The sequence below is a fragment of the Pygoscelis adeliae genome, unplaced genomic scaffold (assembly GCF_000699105.1).
Source record: "Pygoscelis adeliae isolate BGI_AS28 unplaced genomic scaffold, ASM69910v1 Scaffold14, whole genome shotgun sequence".
NCBI lineage: Eukaryota > Metazoa > Chordata > Aves > Sphenisciformes > Spheniscidae > Pygoscelis > Pygoscelis adeliae.
In genome coordinates, this window is record NW_008825109.1 from 4703820 (window position 1) to 4715722 (window position 11903).

The 11903-nt window shown below is 43.1% G+C and overlaps 1 protein-coding gene across 1 annotated transcript in view; it reads left to right on the forward strand.

The window, feature by feature from the left end:
- Nucleotides 1-9528: 9528 nt before the first annotated feature.
- FLT3 (fms-related tyrosine kinase 3) overlaps nt 9529-11903 on the forward strand; it is a 36800-nt gene continuing 34425 nt past the window's right edge. Inside the window, exon 1 of the mRNA XM_009327867.1 lies at nt 9529-9604. Within this exon, the coding sequence (XP_009326142.1) occupies nt 9529-9604 (76 nt within the window). The remainder of the gene's footprint in view (nt 9605-11903) is intronic.

Sequence of the window (11903 nt, forward strand, 5' to 3'; positions counted from 1 at the left end):
GGGGGAGAGAGAAAAAAGGAAATCCTTAAGAAGGAAAGCCCTGCCAAGAGCTCTTTTCTCCAGCCAAATCAGGTCGCAAGTGCCAAATAGTTCTCCCCTAACATTCAAACCAGTGCTGAGAAAGCCATGTCTGCTATTGAGAGTGACAGTTTCTCTTTGTGTCGACCCAAAATTAACATGTTTAGTAAATCATGTGGAAACAGATCCTGAAGTGCAGGCTGGCATCAGATAATGCGAATGAATAACAATACTTTTTGAGGGATAGAGTTATTGTAGCTGTGATTTTTTTTTAAGGCATAGGCAAGACAAGTTCTGTAGGTAGGAATCTTGTTAAACCAACCAAGTAGTTGGAAAAAGTAATGCCTGAACACTGTTTTTTTCAACAGTAACAGTTGGTCTATTAGGAGATATTATCTCTACTTACAAAACTGGCCTTGTTTAATATTATTGAAACAGATCAAAGGAAATACTTCTAAAAAAAGTTTTCACATAATCTGAATTTAACCTTTAAAGTCCATCACTATAGTATATCATTAAGAAAAAAAATTAGTAAGACTTGCAAAAATATACGCATGATCAGAGTCCACAGCCATATTAGACAAGAATTTAACATTTGTTCATTTACTTTTTGAAGGAAGAGTAATAAAGCCTGATAGTTCAGGATATACACCAACTGCTGGCTGAAGTCTAAAGGAAATTGCCACTTTTGAGGAGATTATTCCACAAAATTAGGGTTTTTTTAGCCTAAAGTGTTTGAGAATGACTAATGTGGCAGTTGGGATATTGGGTTGAATGGACCGACTTGCTGTGGCAATACCCATGGGTCCCTAACTAAGCGATTGTTCTTTACTAACAGTATCTGGAAGAAACCAAATGTTGCTCCTAACCAGACTCCCATTCACATGCAAAAAGAAATTCATTCCGACTCGGTAAAGTTTTGAATTCAAATCAAGTAGCAAGTCAGGAGTTGACCCTGAAGTGCTCCTGCTAACACCTACATTAATAATGTATGCTAACACCTATGTTAATAATGTATGGGGGGGAGGTCTAGCCTTAGGCTAGAGTCATATTAGTATGAACACTAAAATGTAAGTCTAGTTTCACTGCGCTGGTAATCCAGTCATATGGTTTATCTAGAGAGTTTCTTACCATGTGGCTACTCCCACTGGATCTGGCTTTATCTAACTGTTGTGGTGAAGGCCAACCATGATGTGACATAACTTGGGTAAAATACTTGGTAACAGAAACCACTCTCCCATGGCATAAAAAAACCCCTACTCACTCAGCAGAATGCTTTACTGTCATATACATGTGTATGACACGTTTGTTGAACTCCCTCCACCCCCAGTCCAGCATCTTTAGGAATAAGTTAATGTGCCAGATTTTATACATTTATTTTGGCTTCATCCAGTAGGTATGAACTGTCCTAGCTGATGGCATCTTTCACAGAAGATCTTAAGCTGAAAACATCACATGTACATTAAAACTTCTGATACCAGATCAGCTGAATCACCAGCGACAGATTCTCATACTTATGATAAAGAAAGTTAATGTTAGTTTTTACTTGTCTGAACCACAAAAAGGCAAAATATCTTCAATGAAATCACATCAGCTTCCAGCGCTGAATGCATCAGGTGGAAGAGAAAACAAAGCACTTTGCTCACTTGCCAATTTTAAATCAAAGGACTTGAAGGAAAAGCATCCACTCTTTTAGTATATATCTAAGTGTTTGGACAGGTCATTGCCATGCCACCCGACTGCCCACAAGCAGTAAGTGACTGGGGTAGATTTCTGGTAGTTTCAGAACAGAAGCACAAACTGTCTGCACCCTGGTTTCTGAGGGCAAAACTCAGGTGTGGTGCTGAAAGGGATACAAGAAAGTGCAAGAAAGACGTGGACTTACTGGAATGAGTCCAGTGGAGAGCCATGAATATGATAAGGGATTGGGGTATCTGACATACAAGGAGGGGGTGAAAGGGCTGGGACTGTTCAGCCTGGAGAAGAGAAGGCTTGGGGGGATCTTATCAATGTGTATAAATATCTGATGGGGGAGCCAGACTCCTTTCTGTGGTACCCAGTGACAGGACGAGAAGCAATGGGCACAAACTGAAACACGGGAGATTCCCTCTGAACATCAGGAAACACTTTTTTACTGCGAAGGTGGTTGAGCACTGAATAGATGGCCTGGAGAAGTTGTGGACTCTCCATCCTTGGAGATATTTAAAACCCTACTGGATGTGCTCTGGGGCAACCTGTGCTAGCTGATCGTGCTTTGAGCACAGGGCTGGACTAGGTGATCTCCAGAGGTGTCTTCCAACTTCACCCATACTGGGACTGGGTACCAGTGAGGGCTGTGGAAAAAAAAAGGCAACCTGCCAGCCAGGAAAGCTTGTTGCCAGCATGGGATTTCCCTGTTTGCAATGATTTCTCTAGGGCCTGTGGAATCCTACACTTCCTTTCTCGGTTTTTGCATCCTTGCAAATATGTACCTCCCTAGTTTTCATATCATTGCAGCTCCTTCCTTTGCACTGCATCACATACAAACTTGTCTTCAGCCCCCGGGCACAATGCTGTTGCCTCAGTCTGTATTTCTAAGGCAGTCTTGTGAGAGATCATGCGCTCATCTTCGCTAACAATGCTGGCCTCAATGCCATTTCCCCCATTGTCCCTGCAATTACCTTTGGGACATTTTCTGCGGCTTCTTTTACCTATGATACTTCTGTCTAGTTCTGGTCCATCTACATTTTTATTTAATTTTCCCTAATGCAAAAGAAGCTATTTACCAGGTATCAATAAAACAATTAAGAAGTCTAGATATCATCCCTGGCAGGTTTCTGAGAACACCTTACTGACATTGAATTTGTTTGCTTAGGGATTCGTTTTATCCAGGTTCTGTACAATTGCAGAATGGATGCTTAGTCCCTAGCAAGTAAAAATATAACAGCTGAATGAATAATAAAATTCCCCCAGCATATCCTGGGGGATCCTGGGGGATATGATCCAGCTTATCCCTTAGAACTGGATCCACTTTCTGCCCAGGAGTTGTAATGCACAGCTGTGGAAGCTGGGGAGATCTGCCTGCCCCTCTGCGGTGTCCTGTCCTGCTACAAACCAGGGGGCCTTGCTGGGGCAAGCAACTTCAGCCACGGGCCAGCTAGTTCGACCCTTTACACACCAGCGACCGGGAAGCAATGAGGAGGCAGGTCCTGGAGTGCTACGCTCCGAGGGAGGCGGCGAGTGGGGACAGGCTGAGGGCAGAGTGACCGTGTCCCTAGATGCCCACATCTGAGGGCGAGCCTGGAGGCCTTTATTTTTATCCCCTAGACAAGTCATCTGCGAAACGACTTCAGAGCAGCTGTAGCTCGGTTTGAACCTTCCTGCGGACAGTGCTAGTTCCCTGTTCCCCCTGGTGTAAACACAGCCCCATGCCACAAACCCACTCCCCGTCCAGGTGGCAGCCCCCTGGGCTCTCGGAGGTGACTGCAGGTCCTCTGTCACCAGCAGACCAAGCACTCACCCAGCACGGGAAACCTCCCTCAGCCTGCGACGACAGATGCGGCAGGGTATTCCCATGGCGTCGCACAAACTTCGTTCGGATTTTTTTTTTGAGCTCTTTAGCTTGGCAGCGCCGCTTGCTCTTCCCCTTGTCGATACCCAGAGAAATTATGCAGACTGCCAGTGCATGAAAGCAGAAACTATAACTGCTTCGAAAATAAGAATTGAGGTGAGACAGCAAAAAGTCAGCTGCACTGAGTTTACCCAAGAAAATATGTTTTTGTAGAAGTGTGAGCGAAGGGCTAAAGAACCAGGCAAGGACTGAGCAGCCAGAGCGGAGGCAGCTGCTCGGCTTGGCGGAGGCATCCTCCGACAGAAGGAAGACGCTCCCCGACCCCCAGAGAGGCCCCTCTTCTCGTCCCACAGCCGTTTCCTTCAGGCTCAGGTCCCGGGCCCTCACTTTTGAAGAAGTGGTTTCACTGTGGGCAGTGACGTGCACCCTTAAGGCAACCACCTGCGTGACTTGGTTTCACTCGCTGGGGCCGGGGGACTGCAGGGCATCCCCAGCCATGGCAGCGGGCTGGCCACGCGGCTGCCCCACTGGAAGCCCGTTTCAGCTAGCAGGTAAGGACTCCTCATGCCGCTCCTTGGACCCTTTCCTCTCCATTTCCCAGTCTCTCACTGCATCCCTCCACATCTTTCCTTTCTTTCTCCTTTGACTTCTTATCCACTCATTTTCTCCTGCATCTTTTATTTTCTGTCCCACCTTTCTTCTCTCTTCTGGGGATGTTCTGCTCCCTCCCATCACCGTAGTCTCTCCCAGCCCAGCCTGTCTATTGCTCTCACTGCAACTGATACATTCCATGCTCAAGGCAAAAAGTATTTAAATACACTGATTTTTTGTTTTCTTTTTCCTGATGTAAATGTATTTCCTACTATTAATGCTAGCTTGACCCGATCACTTTAAATGATCTATCTGCAACTTCCCAGGTAAATAATCTATGAATCAGATACCTTGGTAGAGTGAAATATAACAATGCATCTGTATCTTACTAGGTTTTTTTGTTGTTGTTCAATGATCTAAATAGAAGAAGGCATTATATTAATATCTAGAAAGTGCCTTTGCTTTGTTGGAGTGAAGAGTTTTGGATTTTAAAGCTTGAATTCCTCTACTGAAAATCATCCCAACATTTAACTGTTAAGAGAAAATGAAATAACATTTGCTTCCATATCAAATGCCTGAAACTATTTTTCTCTAGCTCTAAAATAAATGACCTGCTCCTATCAAACATGATCTTACTGATTCAAAATCCAGGACTGAAACAAAAAAAGAGTGTGTTTTTTCCTGATTGATGCAGTTCTGATGCATGCCTGGGAAAGTTATTTACCAATCTGCGGTCCATTTTCAGCTCCACATACAGGGATAATAATATTTACTGCAAAGAGCAATTGTTAGATATTGTTCATTCATGGTTGAAAGTCTACGTGAGCTATTTGAAGAGAAGGTGGAGTAAAAATGAAAATGAGTATTTTATGGTCTGCTGCTTTGCATGACTGCTGATACTACTACTAAGCAAACCCTGTCAAAGAGGGATTTCTGTGTTTTCTCCTTGATTGAGCTTTGCTAGTCTTGCAGGCTGCATAACAAAGTAAATAAAAATGATTAGCATCTGGGATGTGATGGTGCCCAAAGGCCCCTGCGAGGGATAGACTTCAGCACAGCTACGAGACAGTTCTGCAGGGAGAGAGCAAAAGGTACCAGGAGGACTGGTGTTCTTTCTGTTGAGATATTTAGTCAAGGCGAGGTATATAGGGAGGCAGTGCTACTTCTTGTAAGGCCAGCTGATATAGGGAAAAAAAGCAAATGCTTTTGGACATACAAACCAGCTAGGATTTGAAGGATCAGAGGCATAGCTGATAGCAGAAATCCTGAGAACTACTAACTCCATACATCTCTTTCTAGCAGATCACTCTTTAAAAGCATTTTGATGTAAAAAATGTTAAGCTTTTAGTGAATTATATGTAATTTCTTAAAAATGCATGTGTTCCCTTTAAGAATCTATCTGTTGTATAGAGATAAGACCTAGTAATAAGTTGTGCAGACACACAGACGGTATCCACATGATGAATCAGAATCATCAGAAACTGCAACACTTAATCAGCAAAGAAAAGCTAAACTATAATAACACCTAGAGGAGAATCTCCGCAATGTCTGTAGACTTAAGGCAGGTCTGTCTTTAAATTATAGGTAAAAGTTGCAGGAAAGAAAAAGCATTTTGCCTGTGTTATTTGCTGGAAATAAATGCTCCTCAGCAGCAAGGAATGTAATCCCAAGAACTTTAGAAAACAATATATACAATATATATGTAAATACAGTTATATACATTAAAAGCACTACTCCAGTTCCTCATCTTCTTAAATTTTTCTGGTCATCCTAAGCAAGAGCTTGTGGTTAAAGAGAACATTATCTAGCGTACAGTTAGTCTTGCTGTAGTGGATGAGGTGGGAGGGTAGATGGGGCTTGGGAACTGAGGCAGTAGCATAGTTTTGTTTTTTACAAATTGGAGAATTTTGTGATGAACAGAGACTTTTGGTGACCTTTCTCATCAGGGGAAGTTTTCTGTTAACAAACACTCTTGCTCCCTTTGCTTTTGTTGCACCCTCTCTTACTAAGAGCTGTTCATGGGGTTACCCGCAGTTTCAGGGCACCTGAGAGAAATGAAGCTGTGAGATGCTGACTGAGATCTCCCTGTGGCTGGCAAATGAGAGGAAGTTTTATGTGAGCAAGGACTGCAAACTCAGGCCGTAACAAGTTCTGGATTAGATTGTGGTGTGTCTGATTCCACAAAAACTATGGGACAATACTGTTGAAAAACCCCTTACAGAACACACAGGTGTCCATTACATTCCTGTGGCAGAGACCCAGTGTGAGATGGGCCAGCACACTTCTGCTTTTTAAGGAGAACGCCAGAAATGCTTGGGACCTAGCCGTCAGCAGGTTCTGTCTATCTCCCAGCAATACACCAGCTTCTCTCTGACAAACATTCCAGAGCAAGTTCAGGCGCCGAGCCCCGCCACTGGCAGGAAGGTGAAATCAATGAGCACCGCAGGGGGAATCAAGTTTGATCCTGACTGCAGTCTCTTTCCCAAAACATGCAAAAACCTGGGTGCAAGCCAGCTGTGAATGCTGGATAAGGCCAGTACATGGTCTGCTTACTCAGGGAAACAGTTGTGCCTAGCAGAACATATTTTCATGGTCATCCATCACCATGTATTTCATGGATCAGAAGATAAGGTATCGCTTCTGAAGTGAAGATTCCAGAAAGTGAAAGGATTGTGCAGGAAGAGGCTTATTTTCCAATGGAAGTAAATGCAACTTAAAACTATGGGTATTTTATTTATTTGAGGTTTGGCCCCATTTGCTTTTCCCCCCTTTTCTCCAGAAAATTCCTCAGGTTACCTGTATTTCAAGCTACTGAGAAGCTGGAAGATGCCCAGAGCGCGGCCCGACTGCCAGGGCCACTCCTATGTCTCTGCCCAGCGGTGCGTGAGTGCAGGCTGCTGTGACTGCTCAGCGGCGGCAGGTTTCTCAGCGGAGCAGAGCTGAGGGCATCCTGTCCTTCTGCAGCATCCCCTTCGAGAGCCCTTCCTATAATGACCCCAAAATAATACAGCATAGAGCACCTCTTGTTCACGGGTTTCGGAAAATGTATCTTTCAAAAGATCTGAAACTTCATGGCATAAACTCACCCAGGTTTAAGATTCTGCACTGTTAGCTGTGAAGCTGTTTTGGGTCATTGGGTTGAGTTAGGTGTTCTGAAAATCTTCATGGAGATGTTTGCTGCGAAAGACAGGGATGAAAAAGTCCAGCAAACAGCAGTGGGAATGAAATTGGAGAGCAAAACATTTACAAAGAAAAAATGTGGAAGCGCAGGAGTGGATGACCGATGAAGGCAGAAAGCAATTTCAGTTTTTTATAGTAACACTGGAAAAGGACAAGGACTGTTTAATCCCACTGATCACACACTTTTAAAAGGAAAATAGGGACCAAAAAATCACTCCAGAGCCAACAAACAGGAGCATTTCTCAAATGGGCAGGAAGATCTTATTTCCCATATGGCTTAACCCTATTGCTGTTAATAGAAATACATTTAAGATGCTATAGGACTCTAAACTGAAACGTGCTGCGAAATGCTTCCTTAAGGAATCTGTAACCCTTCCCTTCAAACACAGATAATACCCTAAAATTGCTGGTATGTTTGAAGGATAAACTCTTCGTTTCTCCTCTATATTTCATGAGAAATAAGATGATAACAAAACTAGACAGATAGCTAGAGAAACATTGTATGCCTATTTCTCATCCAGAGGAAGGAACGGCTCCCTGATTTTTCTAAGGTGTTTCCTTAAAAACTGAAAAAACCGAACAGGGTAAACAGACAGAAAAGCTAGCTTATCGCCTGGATATTTAGCTCTGTTACTGTTGTAAAAGTAAGACATTATTTACTCCTTTCTTTGTAGTCTAGGCTTAATTGTGTAGATAAGATTTCTAATGGGTGAGATACAAGGGCTGGTTTGAAAAGTGTTTTATTGTTACAACGTGCTCTTTAAGGGGTATGTTGGATTTTACATTTCTACAACTGCTTGGGAATTGCAATTGTTTTTTAAACCTAACCTCATAATGATACAAATAAGATGAACTAGTGTTTATTTTTTGTTCAGTTTTACCAAATTTTGTACCAAATACCAACTACCATTTTTATGAAATACCTTGGATTCATTTTTATCTCTTCATATTTTGTAGCAAAACAGTTCTCTCCCACTCTCCCTCTTTCTGTCCATCCTTCCCACACACACAGTTCAGGCCTTCTCTGTTCCCTCCTCACCCCTTTTCCAGGAAAGGAAGGACAATATACTATAGTCAGTTGTGGAAACCGTTGTTTTAATTTAAAAGGGAAGTTCTACAATACTAGGATGACAAGTAGTATCATTTCATTATCTGCCATCTTCTGTTTTCATTTCTCTTTTGGGCAGATCCTTTTCTCTTTGTTGATGGGGTGCCAGGAATCTCATACCTTTACCTTTAGGTACTTAAATAAAGTAGCCGTTGCTTGCAAGAAGTTAGTAATTCCACTAATGTCAGTAGAAGTGCTAGAGTGTGTCAGTTAATGAGACTGGAGTACTTAAACACAGAGCAGTTTAAAAAAACAAAGGGAGTTAAAGCAAACTTAATAATGTCATTAGAAAAGACGTATCTGTTTGCTTTGCTTCAGGGTTGTCTATCCAGCTTTCTAATGGCACAAAGGTGCCATCCCCAAGAGCAAACATCCTCTAGAGGACAGTCAAGAACAAGGACAGCCCAATGCCACTTTCTGATTAGTGAGAGACTTCTGTGGTGGCATCACACCAGCGCTTCTTTACCCACAGAATTATCCCTTTGTTCACAGAATCACAGAGGGGTTGAGGTGGAAGAGACCTCTGGAGGTCATCTGGTCCAACCTCCTTGCGCAAGCAGGGCCACCTAGAGCCCTGGTCCTGCCCAGGACCCGGTCCAGTTGGCTTTTGAATATCTCTGAGGATGGAGACCACCACCATTCTGGGCAACCTGTGCCAGTGCTCGGTCACCCACATGGTGAAAAAGTTTGTGCCCATTGCCTCTGGTCCTGTCATTGGGCACCATTGACAAGAGCCTGGCTCTGTCCTCTTTGCACCCTCCCTTCAGGTATTTATACACACTGGTAAGATTTCCCTGAGCCTTCTCTTCTCCAGGCTGAACAGTCCCATCTCTCTCAGCTTTTCCTCATAGCAGAAATGCTTCAGTCCCTTAGCCATTTTTGTGGCCCTTCATTGGACTCTCATAATGGAGAGAGTCCATGTCTCTCTTGTACTGAGGAGCCCAAAACTGGACACAGTGCTCCAGGTGTGGCCTCACCAGTCCTGAGCAGAGGGGAAGGACCTCGACCTGCTGGCAGTACTCCTAATGCAGCCCGGGATAGCATTGTGCACCACACTTAGTGGGGTGGAAAGGTCTGGGTGATGTGGGAGCCAAGAAGCAGCTTCCCTGAGAGGACGGAAGATGTGGGCGAGAACCAGAAGAAGAACCAGCCACAATGTAAGCTCTTCCTCAGAAAGGGAGGTTGCCATGGTAGCTGAGGTTCACTGCCTTTTCAGCCACTTTTCAGCCACTTCCCAAAAAAGGGGTGTCCTCAGCAGTCCCAGTTATTCTTTGTAAACTGGATCACAAGTGGCTGGAATGGCACAAACTGTGGGTAGAGCAGCAGGGATTTCAGTGAGCTCCTTTCGAGCACCAGCCTGAGCAGAGAAGTCACCATGGGATCATGGTCCAGGGAGCTGTGGAAGGGCTGTCATGCATTCAGCTAGTCCCATGCAAAGCAGACAGATGAGTAATGACAAGCAAAATAACAGTTCAGCTGTTTGAGCAGTGCCTTTATCTCAGACTCACAGGGAAGGTAGATGGAAAGTTATCTTAGTGAAATGAAAGGCAAATAAGGGTTTGAATACAACCCTGAAGTCCTTCCTCACCCAAGCCCAGGTAAACAAAAACCAGAAGAGGCAGGAAAGGCAGATAAAATTAAGCTAAATATCTTGCTTGCTTCAGCCTTCAGCATTTGCTTCGTGCTAAGGAATTTTTTTTTTTTTTCAGATAAAAAACATGAGTTACTGGCATAGACTGAGAACTCAAAAAGGTGATTTCAAAGCAAATCTATAAATTAAGGAGGAACATGGTGCTTGGGCCAGTTCATATTTAGCAAAGAAGCCTGCAACAGCTAAAGGGGTTGGGCTACTCATAAACATACACAATCCCCCACTAACAGCAACTCATTCCTGAAGGAACAGCAAGTCTCCTGTACTCAGGTATATGGTTAGAAAGTCTGAAAAATTATAGAAATATATAAGTAAGTCAAACTGGATTGTTATTCATCCTGGCTTAAATGAATGCTGAAATCACAATGTGAATCACAGAGCATGATTTGGCTATCAGTCCGCAGTAAAGTCAATGGCAAAAGTAGTCAATCAAGTATCATGTGAAGAATGTGCTTGTACCTCGTGTCATCATTAGCTTATTTTTACTAAATAAGGCACTGAAGCAAACATATCTGTATGTAATCAGTAAAAAAGCAGGAGTAGTTCTGCTGACTCCCAGCTACCAGTTCTATTGGAGGTTTTGTTTGATTGTCTGACAGAGGAGTGTAAAATGCATCCCCAGTGTGATTCCTGGTTTGAAATCTTCAGCCATCTCAAATTATTCTGTCTTAAAATCTCTGTGTAACCTATAAGCTGGCTGCAATGGGCCATAGGCAGGGCTGCTGACTGTCCTCCGCTAAGAAGAAAGTACTAGCATTGAAAGGCATAATTTTATCCAAATGATGAAGTTTGCTGAAATCTGTACCAAAAATGTGTTAGGACATAACAAGACAGAGAACAAATTCTTGGAAATGATGGCCAAGTCATTAGATATACAAAAAACCGTGAAAGAGTAAATTCCTTGCAGCTGTTTTCATCTGGGACCTGAAAATGGGGGTTGAGGAAAAGATGAGAAAAATAAAAAATAGAGAAAATTAATTTGTGGACAGAGTCTTCCCTGCTGCACATCGCAAACTGTGTTGGAGTAGGCGGGTCTTGGCAGTCATGTTCCTGAGTCAGACTGAGCAAACTTCTTCTTTCTTTCTTATACGTTGAAAGGAGATCTTTTAGATCAGACGTGGACTGAATTTGGAAGGACTAGGGAAGCGAACTTCTTAGGCAGAGGCAGTGTAGTTTTACTACAGAAGCTGACAGAAAATGAATAAGTTATCAAGCAGCAGAAGCCTTTGCTGGCACTTGCACTGTATGAATTAGAAATGGTTATTCACTGTGACAATAAGTTCTGGTTTAATATCTCTGCAAAAGAAGCGCTTTTTAGACCGCTATCATAAGTAGGGGCACAACCTATTTGAAGATGTTCTACTGAGTAGGAAGTTTTTGCTGTATATGCATGAGTTGTTCTTGTGCAAAAAATAGCTTTTTCTTTTTTTTTTTCCCCCCAAATGATAGAACTGAGTCAGAATCCTATCTGAGCCATGCAAGGATGACCATGGGATCTTCCCAGAAAGGGTCAGTATTTTTAAGCTTTCTGTCTTTTAATAGAAAATCAGAAAATATTTGCTGGAGACCCCGTGGAAGAAAAGAAGAAAAAAAAATCAGTTATCCATCATCAATTATTTAATTAATGGATGAAAGAACTTGCAAGGATTTTTTGTTTCACGTTTCATTTCCTAAGAATAAAAAACGCAGGGCAGCTCCTTCGCAAGCAAACGGGAGCCAAACTGGCGGAGTTAGTTACCAGCCGGGAAAACACCCCTGCACGTCAAAGGGCCGAGCGCGTATTCAGCGCGTATTCAGCCTCTGCT